Source organism: Cajanus cajan, chromosome 10 (assembly GCF_000230855.2).
Source record: "Cajanus cajan strain Asha chromosome 10, NIPB_CcT2T_4, whole genome shotgun sequence".
Classification (NCBI taxonomy): domain Eukaryota; kingdom Viridiplantae; phylum Streptophyta; class Magnoliopsida; order Fabales; family Fabaceae; genus Cajanus; species Cajanus cajan.
This window is the reverse complement of record NC_138526.1, coordinates 18,366,133-18,383,499: the sequence shown is the minus strand read 5'-3', so window position 1 is coordinate 18,383,499 and position 17,367 is coordinate 18,366,133. Positions and strand designations below refer to the sequence as shown.

Genomic DNA, 17,367 nt, shown 5'->3' with positions numbered 1-17,367 from the left:
CATCCAAAAAGATAATATAATTACAACATCATGAAAGTATCAAATAAGACACCCTAGGTGCTGGTCAAACTCTAAGTCTAGCCACTTCTCAAAGCAGCTACCCAAAAGACTCCTTGCCATCCCAAAGCCTCACACCTGATCTGCTCCCCCACATAATGAGATCATCACAGTCCACATCATGGAAATATAAGGGTTAACACGTATAAAACCAATCATAGTACAATAAAATGAAATATCATTAAACTAGATATTCATCAACAGTATGTATCCATACCAAGGGAATGACAACATTATAACAAGTCATTTCCATGCCAAATATAAACCAATCTAAAATCCAATGTATACACATCCATGCCAATGCATACATATTCTATGATAATAAAGAATCCATAATCAATGTATACAATCCATACCAAATGCATACATAATCCACATCCAAACCAAAGTCACACCACTGTATAATCCCATGAAGTAGCCAACACATCCAAACCAAATGTTGACCTCAACACATCCAAACCAAGTGTTGAATTCGTGAACATGTCACCTGCCCATGTCACACACCTAACCTCTCATGGAAAATATACAGTTGGGTTACATCGTCACATAACTCTGGTGATCGCAGCCACTTCATCCATCAGTATGACTCGGCCTTGCCCCCATACCGGTAGCAAATAGAATACTTAGAGGAGTACTTCAGAATTCACCTAACATATGAAGTGGTTTATTATATAATCTTTGGAAAAGTTCCATATTGGAATCCTCACCATGGGACTCCCAAATTCCATATTTTCCCAAAGATTATATCCTGATCTCACCAAGAGATCTCCCAATCCATACCATAACCTTACTCCTCTAAGTCCTATTAGCTTTCCAAACCAAACACACATAGCATATTTCATAATTACATACAAACTTTTCTATAACCATGCCAAAATACTTAATATAACAACATAAATAATTAAACACCAAAAACAACTATCAATTTAACCAAATCACTCTTTGTGAAATGGCAATCTTCACATAAAACAGAATATCAAGAGTTATACTACTCCTATCATTCTCATCTTTATCTCATATGAAAGATAAGAAGATTTCCTACAACTCTTATGAATACATAAAGTCCCAATTCCATCATCTACTTGGTTAAAAATTCTAAAAACCACAACAGCTATAACCAATGCTGGCAGCTTGACCCCTGTTCACTAAAATAGTCATATCTAGAGTTCTAGACCTTCTTTTTGGGTGATTCCAACGCCATTGGAAATCTAACATCCAAGGCTACAACTTTTATGAAGACTTAAAGACCAACATACTCACTCCCAGTGCACTAATATCCCGCCCGGCGCAAAACTCAAACAGAGACCTACAGAGGTCTCAGCACCCGGCGCAATTATCCTAGGCCCGGTGCAATTCTAGACGGAGACTCCCAATGAGTCTTTGCGCCAGTCGTGCTTAGATCACGCCTGACGCAATATCAGTAACCAAAACACAAGGACCACGTCTGATAGTGCGCCCGACATGGTTCTCCCCACGCCTGGCATGATTCACCCAGGGATTCCCATTTCAAATTGTGCCTAGCGTGACTAGCCTCGCGACCAGCGTGAAAAGACAATGGTAGCATCTGATGAATGCACGCCCGACACAAAGAACTACGCCCGACGCAATGTTTAACCACAAACCCTCGAAAACCTTGAAAATTCTTTCCCAACACGAACCCAATCCAAATTCCATGAGTTCAAACCATTATAAAGCATAAACTTTATCCAAAAACAACATATTAAGCGATAAAATCAAGTTTTAACCATTAATCCATGGAAATCATGAAGAAACCCAACTAAACCCTTTCCACTCAATCCAACCTTAATCATGCATAAAACATGGAATCAATGTGATATTTTAAACTCGTACATACTAGATTAAATCTCATAAGTACTATCCTTACCTTAAAAATCTCAGAAATGCAAGGTTTGAACAAAATCCTCGAATCTCAACTCAAACTTTAATTCCCCTTTTCAAGGCTTTAGAGGCCAAATCTCTTGAAACTGCAGTTGTGAAGATTGATCCTAGCTTGATAAACTTCCCAAATGCGTCCTCAGCTTCCCTCCGGACCAGAGCCTCTCTCTCTACTTCCTCTCTCTAGAAACTGTCTCTGTTTGACAAATAAGACCCTTCGGTCCTAAGTCCCTATATATAGCCATTTTCCAAAATTTCCAAATTTCACCCTTAGCACCTATTCACCTCAAATATTCTATTTCTTGAAGTATTTCAACTCCCTAAGCTCTAAAACAACCTCAAATTCACTCAGAAAGACCAGATTTATCTTATGTTCCTATCTTTCAATCTCCTACCCATCCTATTCCTTTTCATGCATTACTCACAACTCACCACCATATGAAATGCAACATGTATTAACATGCAAACAAACATCACATTCATATACATATTCTTGGAATAATGAGTTGCATGTCATTATACTTCACTTAACTAAGATGAGAAGGAAGGTGATCAGTCTTCTTCCCTCTTAGTACCAATTCAGTATAATGGTGTACAATGCATCATTCACCAAATTCATGCACACACATGCCTATATAAACCTCTCATCTCATACTACAAAATCACTACTATATCCAAGCAACCAATCAAAATTACATAACCATACAACATGCACAAGATAAGTACATTTCAAATCCACACCTCCAAATCCAATCCAAATCCAAATAAACAACATACACATATATACATACATATATATACATAATATAAAGTATATCTATCAAATAGCTCGTTATTTCCATGGCGTTACATTATGGCATTAAGAATGGCACTTTCAATTTACGCATGCCCCTTTAACGTAACTCGAAGGCTTGGGCATGCCCTGAGTTCATGATTCATACACAAAGAGATTGATAGAGATCACCCCCTAAAGAGGCATGGTTGATTTGACATGATTGGTTTGATTATTTCAGGAACACCCTTCTACTTGTTTGAACGCCAGTGCTTGAAGTTCGGAGTAAAACCTTTATGGAGTCTTGCTTCTTAGAGGGAATACTTGAGCCGCCTTTCAATTTTCAACTCGAGCAGGCATTTCTTTTTTTTATTATTTTATTATATATATATATATATCCCTAACTTTTTCATAGGACGTATCCTATCGGGGTTTTTGATTCTATTTCTTTACCTTAATTTGTGCCTAGAACGCCCCTTGCAGGTTTTCTTCCTAACGGGTTCTTAACATGCAATGCCTTTCTTCTTAAATTGGATTTTTTCTTGTAATTCCCAAGGAGAAAGGATCGTCCATTCTTGATCATTCTTCCTATCCCGTTAATATTTAACGAGACCGTTATTGACAAACTCTATAGTCCATGGCACTACCTTATCGCTTCCAAATGGGGAAGTTTCGGTGTTTGAATCATCAATTTGAGCGTGCTATGCCCCCCAATTATTGGTTTTAAGTTAAGTATTCCCCGATTTGATGTATCGGGTTCTCATTTGATTACCAGTGATTATTTGATTAACACGCATAGATTAGGTTTCCCTTTTTATTCTTATTTATTATTTACAAGGAAGACATGTTATCTATATTAAGTGCAAAATAGGATGCAAAGGCAATTGCAAAATTCAACAAATATCATCCTCATTGATTTGTTTGTTTAGAGAACATTCTTTGTACAAGATTTTTCAGTGCACTTTGACAATGTTATAGCAGCCTAGAGAAACTCATGCTTGGTTGATATCTCTATAGACATGCCTCCTCATTTGTTGACTTGCAATTTTTAGTATTCATCTCTTCTTGGATTCTTCTTCACTCTTACTATCCGCATCAAAATTAATGTCAATGAGATAGGGTTTTCGGGTTCACCACTGTTTCGGTGATTGCCAAAATTCTTATCTTTATCGACAAGGTTGACGGGTCGGAGAAGAAAGATGCGGTTAGGAGTGGTATGATAATGAATCAGGGGAATAAATGGTGCTTAACGTTTTTCAACTCCTCGAGCTCTGATTTCCTTAGGAAGTTTCTTTTTCAACTCCCCTAATTGTGTTCACACGAAGCATTTTTTTATTATTTCTTTTTTTAAAAAAAATTCTTCAATTCTTCTCCCTTTTTTTTTGAAATTTTTCTTTGGATGATTCCAACTTCATTTTGAGCATGGCATCCATCCAGGTTGGAAGAACCCTAAGAAGATGTAGACTTTGACTTTTAAGAGTGCATTTGATGGTAGTCCCAAAGTCTAGTCGAACTTCCCTAGTATTAGGGGACATGGACTAATGACTCTTGTAGTTTAGAATGTTCTCCTTTCCCAAAGATCTTTGCATACTATTATATGTGCCTTCCATTTCTAATGGGTGTATGATAATGTATTATCCTAGGAGATGCATGATATTATCCTAGGACATGGACTTTGACTTTTCAGAGTGCATTTGATGGTAGTCCCAAAGTCTAGTCGAACTTCCCTAGTATTAGGGGACATGGACTAATGACTCTTGTAGTTTAGAATGTTCTCCTTTCCCAAAGATCTTTGCATACTATTATATGTGCCCTCCATTTCTAATGGGTGTATGCTAATGTATTATCCTAGGAGATGCATGATATTTATTTTTTGCCTAAATTTTATCATGTTTTTTACTAAAGGTTATGATGCATGATTTTTCTTTTATTTTGCTATATCTTTTTTTTTGTTTTTGAAATAAACTATCTTATATGATGCTTTAGGGTTAGGGTATACAAAAGGGTGTTAGTTTTTTTTTTTGTTTTTTTTATTAATACCTGTTTGTTTGCTTTTATAATTCTTATCTATTTGAAATGAACAGAAAAAAAAAACACAACAAATGCAGCATACAAATGCTCAAACAAATGTACACCCGCGAACAGTCACGTCCAAATCCTTGGTCTGTGGTCCCTGTGAAGAAAAATGCATTGTATAGGACGGTTCTAATCTCACTGGTCTTTAAGGCTCTTAAGGTGCCCTTATTATAGGGACCCAGTACCTCTATCGTCGTCACCTGGCAAACTCTAAGGTCTGTCGCAGTATTTCGAGCTAGAGTAACTAGTTATCACCTTGAGTGTGATTTCCGACAAGGCTTGCAGGCTCTAAGGTCGTTCTTGGGCCGATTGTACGTCAACCACTCCCTATGTTTACGCTCTCATGCCCTCGAGTATAGAGGGGAGGACTGTTGTGTGCAAGGGTTTGTGTACATTTGTTATTTCAAACATGTGGGAGAATTCAAACAAACAATAGATATTAAAGCCACTATAAAATAGATAAGCATATATTTACAAAGAAGATAAAAGATGAAGAAAAAGATAAAGATAAAGGTAAGGATAAAAGGTAAAGATAAAAAATAAAGATAAAAGATAAAGATAAAAGATAAAGATAAAGATGAAGATAAACAAGATAAAGATAAATATTTATAAACATGATGAAAGGCGAAAAATATTTGAATTATTATTCTACTTTTGCTAATTTCATCATTTATTTGGGCCTGGCCCTCTTTAAGCTTCCCTAGTAGAGTCGTCATCTGTCGAAACCCGAAAGATTCTAATCTTGCCCACAGATGGTTTGGACTTCCGTTTTAAAAATCTCATCGGTTAAGGAATGCTTGGAAATCAAACTAATCCCTAACCAACGGTTTTTGAAAAAGGTCCGAAAGAGTCATCACCAATGTTTTACTCAAAATATTGGAAAAAGAAAAGATTTTTGAAAATCTAATAATGGGCACAATAACCAAAATTGGGTTCGGTGTCGGTTATGTGTAGGGAAGGTATTAGGCACCCCCACAACGCCCTAAATTGGTACCCTGTGATGAAACTAATGCAATAAGAATTAATAGTTTAAATATTAGATCCCCTTTTTATTGATAATTATTTACATGCTTGAAACTTAAACTACACAATTTACCCTAAGAGGTTTACATTATTATTTATTGGCATATAAGAATTTTAAATAAAATAGTAAATAAAGAAATAAATAATAAATAAAATAATAAATGAAATAATAAATAAAACAATAAACAAAATAATAAATAAAAACGATAAAGAAGAGAGAAAAATTTAGAACCTCCGAAGCAAGCCTTTTATAAGGGAATCTTCCCAAATGTGTGCGGAGTGCGTTTTGGCAGTCCTTCACTCTACAAAATCCTCACTATCACTCAGAGATTTCTAGATTGGGGGGGGGGGGGGGAAAGCTATGCAGCTTTTTCTATCCCCAATCCCTTGGCCAAAGGGTTTCTTATATAGTAAACTAGGAGACAAAAGCATAAAAGAGCTATCCGAAGGGCTAAATTTTATAAAAATATAATCTTTTCCTAGGCACCATGTAGGACCTCTACAGAACTCATTAACCATTGGATCGTGCTGGTTTTTTTTATGGTATCCTCACAATATATTGATCTTCAATTTAAACGGTTGGATCGTTAAAATTAGGTATATAGTAGGGATACTATTATAACAAAAACGTTGTCTGGTACAAGATTCATATTTTCCAGTTGTAATGTGAGGGCACTAGAGATATCATTAGTCATTGGATCATGCTAAACACTTGATGATATATTCTTAAGACATTGATCTTTAACTTCAACGGTCAAACCGTGAAAATTCGGTCTTTAGCAAGACATATTATCAGAACAAAAACGTTGCCCAATGTAAAATTTTCTAAAAAGGGGAACGAGTCGTTTTGATTTTGGAACGGGCCATTCCAACATTCGGAACGGCCCATTCCAATATGGGAATGGATGTTTCGTGCCCCGAATCAGTTTTTGAGTTTTTTGGGCCTTCTAGAGCCATCTCGGCCCATTTAGGTACTCTATTGGGCCCTTAGGGGCCGTACATGCTATTTTTTCCAACTACAATGCGAGGCTTCTAGAAAACTCGTTAACCGTTGGATCATGCTAGAATTTGGATGATATCTTCTCAATACATTGGTCTTTAATTCAATAGTTGGATCGTCAAAATTAGTTCTGTAACGAGAGATAGTATCATAACAAAACTGATGCTCAACGCGTTGGGCCCCTCAAGGGTTGTTTGTCTAGCTCTAGTAGACCTTTGTTCTTGGTTTGGGTACCTTGGACAAAATTGGGTGTCTACAATGTGTAGTCAATGATGGAATTGGTCAATCATTTGACTTTAAACCCTTAGGGAAGATATATTATTTACAAAACATTGTGTGTTATTTATAAACAATGAGGAGAATGAGATTTTATTAAAGTTATTTGAAACAAACAATGATGGTAACCCAACATTTGTGATTGGAGATCCCATGAAGAAGGTTCAATAGCAAAATCAAGTCACTAGTTAGTTTTGTTAACACTAAAATTGATTTAAATCAATTTTAATTTTTTAATCTCTTCCTATGGTGTGAGAAAGTGTTAAAGTTGCATTAATGAGAAGATAATTTTTATAGTTGAGCTTTATGTGATTATGAGAAAGTTTAACCTCTTATAAAGATTTTAATGCTTTTCATATCCCTTATGAGTGGTGTATGATTTACAACATATTCTTGTGAAATCATCTATATGAGTGTGAAGTGGGATTGCTTACATGGAATCTTGGCAAGATCTCTAAAGTATTCATGAATATCGGGCATGCGCATGGCTCAAAAGCGTAACACAACGATAATGACAAGGATTGTGGGGGTGTATTGTAATTGGTTAACTTCTAATGCAAGCCAAGTGTTTTGGGTTCAATTGCTTGCTACACTCATTATACTATGTGTTAAGTTTTTATCGATCTAAGTTTAGTTCAATAGTTTGCTACAACAAATCCAACGCATTACATCCTATATGAGAACCTAGAATGTATTTCTAAACCTTTTGAGATAAATGAGGGATTGTTGTGTATTTTGAGATATTTCCAAAGGTTAATTTTTTTCATGAAATTATTTTAAATTTAAATTTAAATTCAAAATAATTATTTTATTAATTATTGGTATTAAAGCCTTATTATCATCAGTTTTAATAAGATATAATAATAACTTAATCATTATATTTTTAATTAACTTTAATGATCAAACATTTCAAAATTAATTAGTTTTAATTATCATGATTAATTATAGTCACAATGACCAGTATTTACTACTATCAATATTGAGATTCAGTAGAAGTCAGATGCACTGCTCTCTTTTCTATTCTCTATTTTCTAGATTAAGAACTTATCAATTCTGCATGATCATGTTGTATCCAGGGAACTTGCAAGAGAGTCTGTCAATAAGTACTTCAGGATAGTACATTTAACATAGAGTTTAGATTAGTTCATATTCTTCGTATTGATAGACAAATGTCACATGTGACATCTACATTTTTTTGTTAATTCTTAAAATAAATATTATTTATCTACTTTAAATTAGGAACTAAAAATAAAAATCAAAGAAAAATATTTTACAAAATTAAAATTCGCTCATTTTGCATATACTTAAAATAATGGTTCTAAATTTTAAATAGACAAAAACAAATTGCAAAACTTAAAATTAAAATTTGCATATTTTATTAACCAAAACCATATTAATACTCATCTTATAAGTCACACGTATTAAAATAATAGTTCTATTATAATTCCTGCCTGTTCCAAAGATATGTAAGTATTAAAAAAGAAGATCGATCTGATTAAGTTGCCATATTATAATGATCGCACCGTTCACGTATTGTCATGTTCTAAAATTCTAAATTCCTGTATCTTTTTCCTTCATATAAACCAATTTGGTAGCTTTGCTGTCTTGTTCCAACCATTCCAGATATATATATATATATATATATATATATATATATATATATATATATATATATATATATATATATATATATATATATATATATATATATATATATATAAGAATAATAAGAATTAAGAAAGGGGACGACAAAACATGAGTCAGTGAGGCAAAAAATAAAAATAACACTTGTTCTTTGAGTGAGGTGTTGGTCATGTGTTGCATGTGAAATTAAGACACTTATGTAAAAGCATTTGCTTTACCAACCAATCCTCTTCAAGTCAATAAAAAGCTTTACTTTTTTTTTTTTTTTTTTTCTTTTCCAATCATACTTCCTTCGATATCTATCCTTATTTCGATCATTATTATAAGTAATAGTTTTGAAAAAAAAAATTCTTTTTATAAGATATTTTATAATTTCTAAAAATATTAAATTATTTTTTCCTTATTAAAGATTGTAAAAATATATATTTTTCTCTCTTATTTTTTAAATTCTTTTCAATTGTCATTTATTATTTTTGTTGATATTGGTGCATAACCTTTGACATGAGGTAATATTTTCACCTTTTATTAAAACTTAATGATATGTAAGAAGGATAAAATTAATAAATCGTGCTTTATTTTATAAACTCAATAAATCAACTATCATAACTATTTATATCAGTTTATGTAATTCGGTTAAAAGGGTCTTATAATAAGAACCGAAGAGAGTATCACATTAATTGATAACCCTTTTCATATATACGACATGGGTAGGGTTTTACTTACTTCACTCAATAATTCTTGTTTTATATTAAATTTTAACGATCTAACCGTTAATTTAAAAGTTCTTCATGTATAAATCAAGTTTACAATTTTTTGTAAAGTTTGAAAATTATATGATACTTCATTATGTATATTCAAATTAACATATAAAATTCTTTTATCAATATTCATCAATTTAAATTATTAAAATGAAGTATCAAATAGTTTTCAAAAAAAATTAAAATTTGTAGATATATATATATATATATATATATATATATATATACATTAAAAACTTTTAAATTAACAATTAGATCATTAAAATTTAATGCAGATATTATGAATTATTGAGTGCAATAAATTTATTGAGATTTACTTTTAAAGTAAGTAAATTCCTCATATGACATATATAGTACGAGATCAAAATAATTAATGTTTATACTATATATATATATATATATATATATATATATATATATATATTTTGATTTTCTTGATACATATTAGTTTTTTATAGTAAATAATATATATTGATGATTAACATTATTATAACTAATTAGTTAATTAAATTATACTTTTGATCCTTTATTTTTTTTTAGGTTTATTTTTGTCCTTTTATTTTATAAAATGCTTATTTTAGTCTTTTATTTCTTAAATTTGTGTTTATTTGATTCTTTTAAAACAATGATTATTTTCAATTTTAAGACACGATTTTGAATCCTTTTTTAACTAATTCAAGACTTGAAATTTATCTCATTAAATTCACTTATATGAAAGTTGTTAAATATAACTGAAATTCAAACAAAAAGTGTTATAAATATGATGAAAATTACATACAAATAAGTCCAAAAAGTAATTAAAAGTTCAACAATCTTATTTTATATTATTTTCTAGTTTCTGGTTAAATATATTTTTCACATGATTTCCACTATGTTTATAGCCATCTTAGATTTGAGTGTTAATTGAATTTGTTCGTTTTCATATAGGTGAATATAACGTTACAAGTTTCACATCTTCGATCAGTCAAAAATTGATTCAAAGTTGTGTTGTAAAATTGAAAATAATTATTATTTTAAAATGATTAAAACGATCTAAATATCAACATTTTGATAGATAAAAGATTAAACTAAATATAATTAAGATAAAAAATCAAAATTATAATTTAACTTAATTAATATTAATTATTTATTTAAATTATATTGTTGTGATTCATTTTTTTCATCTCTTACCTAAAGTAGTGTTTCTTATTAAATGCAATAGTAAATTTTTACTATATTATCCTACACAAATAGTTAAATTTTTTTTATTTTTTTATTATCAATTTATCATGTTATAGATAAAAAGGATTCATTAATTTATCAATATTATTTAATACAAATAGTAACAAGTCGATTCTCTTAATTAAATTATCTAATACTCAAATCTTAACATTAAATATGGAAGAAATTATAATATGAGAATAAGATCTAAGTTATATACACTCACAGTTTTCAACAAATATTAATAACCTCTATCTGCAATAATACTTTACATTCATGAGATGAATATCTAAAAGGAGTATTCATTAAATTTTGATTAATTCTTGATAATACTTTATATTCATATGATGGATGTTAAAAAAAAAAGTTGACAAAAAAAAATTCTAATTATATTTTTTTTCTCCAATTTAGTAGGCTGAAATCTCCGGTCTAAAATCCAAATTTATTTCCACTCACGTGTAAGTGTTATGTCTCTCTATATATATATATATATATATATATATATATATATATATATATATATATATATATATATATATATATATATATATATCACATTTGAAAAACGATTATTGCTGTGCCTCGGTTCAGGCAACCTTTTCCATACATTGAGTGCAGAGAGACAAACTAAAACTTTGTCCAATTCTAACCAAATTATCTTCAACTATATCTATCCACAACACTCAATTGTTCCTAGTACAACGAGTGCTATTATGGGGTTATATGGTTTGATTTTTGGGGTCATTTTTGTGTGTCCATGGCTCTGTTTGGCCAGTGGAGTTGAGTCCAATTTGGAAGGGCCAAGAAATGAAATTGGTTGCAACATTTACGATGGAAAGTGGGTGTTCGATGATTCATATCCTCTTTATGACTCTTCAAATTGCCCTCACATTCGTCAAGAGTTTGATTGCTTGGGATTTCGTCGTCCTGATAAGCAATACCTCAAATACAGATGGCAACCCAACCAATGCAACTTACCAAGGTACCAATTATGCTTCCTAAGTTCTTCAATTTCCCTTGCTTTTCGCACATCAATTCTTTTGTGTTTAGTTTCTTCTAATTTGCCTTAGTTTTCATACATATCAATTCATTTGTAAATATGGGTATTGGTTTTTTCATGTTAATTTGCCTTGGTTTTCATACATACCAATTCATTTGTAAATATGGGTGTTTGTTTTTTCATGTTAATTTGCCTTGGTTTTCATACATATCAATTCGTTTGTAAACATGGGTATTGGTTTTTTCATGTTAATTTGCCTTGGTTTTCATACATATCAATTTGTTTGTAAACATGGGTATTGGTGAGAGAATCGTATACGACATGGACATTCATGAAAAACACAGTTCGCATAATGAGTTTCACACGAGGATAATGATTGATTCTCATTGATACGGACATGGAAGGGACATAAATATTTTTCACCCTTTTAATGTACAGATATTGAATAAAAGTAAATACGTTTATCTTTAAAAATATTAATAACTTTTTATTAATGACTTTAGAGTACCATTATTTGAAAGTTAAAAAAACTTCTTAATTTCATCCGATTCTGAATATATAGGGGAAAGATCACCTTTTTCTCTATTAAATATAAGTAAAATTTAATTAATTTTACTTCATTTTAATTTTTCTTAATATATTCTTTATTTAATTAAAATTGTATTTCAATAACCCTTTTTATTCTTGATTTTAATTTCTGATGAAGGGTAATTTAAGAAAATGTCATTTTTCGAATGAAATTAGTAAAATCAAATTATTAGTTAGTGGATTTTTTGTTTCTTTTTGTATGTATTTGATCCTGGAAGGACTAATATTTTACGTCATACTCACTTTAGTGCTTTTTATAAAATTCAATTAACTTATTCATCATCAATGTTAAAAATAATGTTTTCATTGGTGAATAAAATTTATTAGAAATCATAATTTTTGTGGCTCTTGTGTTTTATTTAAAGAGTCTCTCTTGATTCAATAATAAAACTCATCAAAATTTATAATTTTCAATTAATAACAAAAAGAATATTAGTAAAAAAGGTGTTAAAATAATATTTCTCTGATTAAAGTAATTCGCTAATTAGTAACATTAAATTTGTCTTAAATTTACACATTCATTTCAAAATTACGCTTAACATTAATGAAATATATATTTTTATTTTTTTCAAATATTTAATTCTTTTAATGTCTCATAAATAATATATTTAATGTCTTGACTTTTATTGATCATGTAAAAGGACAAAATAAGAGCCGAAGACATTAATTTATCTTTCCTACTTCATCCGTCTCATAAAAAATATCACATTTGAAGAAAAGCGAAATCCTAAAATAGGTGTTATTTTAATTTTTTAATACAATATTAATTTTTTTTTCATTTGTAAAATTGAGAAAAAGTTGTGTGGTGTTGTGTTTAGTGAAAAAATATTATAATAAAACTAGTTTTATAAAATTATTATTTTATTTATTCTATTTTTTTTAATCTGTGTAAATAATATAAGACAGCACACATTATAGGACGGAAAAAAGTAATATTATCAATATTGAAAAAATAGACTCATTATTAAGAGTGATTTTGTGAGAATATAATTATTGCAAAAATGTTCTAAATAGGTTCTGATAAAACTTACGCCAAAAAATCCAGCGAGTATATATTACACAAATAATTTTCTTTCTTATAACGTACAGGCATTGAATAAAGAATAAATACATTTAACTTAAGGTATTAAATACTTTCAATCAATGATTTTAGAGTATTTATTATTTGAATTTTGAAATTTTAATATTTAATGTAACATTGTATATAATTTAATAATTATTTTATTTATTATTAAATAATATTATATGCATTGAAGAAATTTAATTAATATTTTCCCTTAGTGATACCCAGTAAATATATATTTGTGAGTGTGTGTGACAAAGAGAGAGAGATATTTCATGTATGTTTAGAAAAATTAATTAATTAATTAATTAACTCTTATATATTAAACACAAATTTTAATTTTGTATGAGAGAGTTTTTAAGAATTTTTTTAAATAAGAGAATTTGTAGGAAAATTTTTAACTTATCTAATTCAATATCATAAATATTTATAAATTAAATATTAATATTTTAAATAAGTTATCAATAAATAATATTTTTGTGACAATAGAAATAATTTATCATAAATCTAAAATATAATTTATATATTTTAAATATTTATGTATATTAATTTTAAATATAATATTTATTTATATTTAATTTCTTATAAAATTTAATTATATAATAAGCATGTCTGTATTACAAACTAAAATATTGGTTATATTATATGAGGGTAGTTTTAAAAGTTATTATTTAATTAAATTATTTTTAGGAGTTTTCTTTACAAAAATTTGTTTTAGAAAATTTTTCTTAATCTTTTATTTTTTAATATATATTTTCATTTATAATTTTAAATTCAATTTTCATATTTTTAAAAAATAAATTGTCAATAGGTTAAAATAACCACGTATCACAGTATAAATTATTTATTATAAATTTAAAACATAATTTATATGTTTAAAAGTGTTTATTTATTATAAATTTTAATATAATATAATTTATATATTAAAATATTTATTAATTAAATTTAAATTAGATAAAATAAATATTTATCACGCCATACATAATAAAATACAGTTAGCTAAAAGTTGAAAAGTTAATTAGGAACTGAAAGCTAATAAAATGGAAAAATTATGAAGAAGAAAATGGTTAATAATCACTTTATTTTTAATATATTTTATTATTAATTAAATGAATTTTACTTTCTCTTTTTTAAATAAAAATCTTATATCTATTTTTCTAATCAACCCATATGTAATTTACTTTCATAACTGATACATTAAAAGAAAATGAAGTGTGTGAATAAATATTTTGGTAGCATTTATTGATACACAATTCATGTGTATGCCAGTAGTTTGCATGTGATAGAGAGCTTGTTTTGTTCTTCTTTTCTGGAATAGGGGGTTTGTATATACAACATGTGATTCTTTGCAACATTTTTTTTCAATGAAAAAGAATATAACCCGTGACCTTAAATTGTTTTAGGTTCACACACCCTCCACGATAAAGGTTTGATCCTTCATTGGGATTTCAAATATAGCTCTGTATTAGCCAAATTGGAAATGAGCACGAGCCTTTGTCTTGTTCACAATTCCCATCATTACTTTTTTTCTTTTTAATCTTCCTATAGAATAAAATGGGTACTTACTAAATTATATATACAATGTTAAAAACCTCTATCTTGTATTAAAAATATATTTAAAAAAGTGTGTGATGGAATATAATATTACATATGTTGTCAAATTTTTCATGTGCAAAATTTTTAAAAGAAATATTTGATGCAGTAGTGTATGATACATTAGTGAGAAATCTCGTATAAATCTAGTATTTATATCACCAACCTAATATGCTACACATTTTAAGATCATGGGAACTTGACACCCCTAACTAATAATCTTTACCAATTTTCATGAGTTGGTAAGATGCCAAACATATCTTATAACAAATGAAAATGAAAATTTGGCATATCATTTCTGTTTCTAGTATTGGATTTTTAGGCATTAATGACATCATCCCCATTTAACTCTCCCCACCAAACCTAATGCTTTAGCTAAATTTTGAAACAATTTAATAATATTAATCTAATTTTGTACCCTTTTGCAGATTTGATGCAAAAAACTTTTTGACAAAACTTAAGGGAAAACAGATAATGTTTGTAGGAGATTCAGTGAGTTTGAACCAATGGCAATCGCTTATGTGCTTGCTTCATTCTTTTGTGCCACAAGCTCAAATATTAGAGCAACAAATCGATAAAACCGTGTCCATGACTAACTTCACATTCAAGGTATAAAACCCTCTTTCACATTTGTGGTCTATTTCTACCTAAATCTTGAAGCAATTACAACTACAATTACAATTCCTCTGTAGGACTATGGAGTTTCAGTGATTGTTTATCACACAACATATTTGGTTGACATTGTTGAGGAGAAAATTGGTCGAGTCCTCAAGCTTGATTCTCTTAAGAGTGGAAGCATATGGAAAAACATGGATGTTTTGGTTTTCAACACTTGGCTATGGTGGTACCGTAGTGGACCCAAGCAACCGTAGGGTTTCTTAAAAATCATTTGATTTGTGCACCAAAAATTGTGATTATGACAATAAGTTAATAACTAGCAAGTAAAATGTGGCCATTTTGTGTTGTAGATGGGATTATATTCAAGTGGGTGACAAAATAGTGAAAGACATGGATCGCATGGAAGCTTTTAGACATGGTTTGAAAACATGGGCTAAATGGGTCGATGCAGAGGTGGATACAACCAAAACCCAAGTTCTTTTCCAAGGAATTTCTCCCTTCCATTATCAGTAAGTTCAAAAAAAATTTCTCGTTAATAAATTAGTTAGCATGTAATGTCTTCAAGAGACATGCTACAAGACTTTTTTTTTTTATAGTTAATGACAAAGTTTTCCCTTGAAATTGAACCATGTTATATTAGTTTTTGAACAGTCTTTAAAATTTAAAAAAAAATAATAATAATAAACAACTCAATTAAGTCCTTAAACTTTTTAAAATTTCATTGAAGTCTCTAAAATTGACCACTTTTTTATTTTGGTCCTAATCATATGTTGTTATTATTATTATTAGAGTTAATCACCTATACACTGTCAGTGTAAAATTTTTTACACTGACAACCAATTATATCTTTTAATTGTACCATGTCACTATAAACACATTTACTTTTAACAGTGACATGACACAATTAAAAGATATAATTGGTTACTAGTATAAAAAAACTTTATACTGGCAGTGTATAGATGATTAACTCTTATTATTATTACTTAAAAGAAGTCCATTAAAAGAGTTATAGATTTTAATGAAGTCCTATAAAATTGAAGACTTTTTTTATATCTTTATTAATTTAAGGAAATATAACAAGGTATAAATTTAAGAACTCAATTGATTATTTACCTAATTAATTTTGTTAAAAAGTGTGTTATTAACATTTTTTTTTAATTCTAATTGGTGTCCAATTTTTTCTCCTACTCCTTTTATAGTGGCAGTGAATGGAATGAACCAGGAGTGACAAATTGTGCAAAGGAGACACTGCCACTAAATGGATCAACTTACCCAGGTGGATCGCCACCAGCATTATTAGTAGTGGAAGATGTGTTGAAGACTATAACCAAGCCTGTTCATTTTTTTAACATTACAACTCTCTCACAGTTGAGAAAAGATGCACATCCTGGTCCGTACAATGACTTTAGAAGCATGGATTGCACTCATTGGTGTGTGCCAGGCTTGCCAGATACATGGAATACACTCTTGTCCGCTGTAATCACAAAATAGATGTAAACATTTATTTGCGCAAAGTTATGAATTTTAGGAGAAAATAATCAATTCTCTAATCAATCATATTTTTTTTCTTAGTTACAACTTAACTTATTCAATATTAAAAGGGGAGAGAAAGATCTTCGAAAATTGGTAAATAGTGCAAACAAAAATCTATGCGGCAACTATCATCACATTTCCTACAAATATAGGTAGGAGAAAGTTATTTAATCATTATTAAAAAGAAGAAATATGATTGTTTTAACAATGTGATGGTCTTAATCCTATAATTAATCATTACTATCGTCATTGAAACTAAATGATTATATT

The 17,367-nt window shown here is 29.3% G+C and overlaps 1 protein-coding gene across 1 annotated transcript; it reads left to right on the top strand.

Annotated features, from left to right (window-relative positions):
* Positions 1 to 11,264: 11,264 nt before the first annotated feature.
* On the top strand, positions 11,265 to 17,135 carry LOC109817814 (protein trichome birefringence-like 38). Its single transcript, XM_020383154.3, has 5 exons — positions 11,265 to 11,684; positions 15,375 to 15,555; positions 15,639 to 15,814; positions 15,915 to 16,073; positions 16,764 to 17,135. The coding sequence occupies exons 1-5, from the start codon at positions 11,416 to 11,418 to the stop codon at positions 17,053 to 17,055; spliced, it is 1,077 nt and encodes a 358-aa protein (XP_020238743.1). The 5' UTR covers positions 11,265 to 11,415; the 3' UTR covers positions 17,056 to 17,135.
* Positions 17,136 to 17,367: the final 232 nt, after the last annotated feature.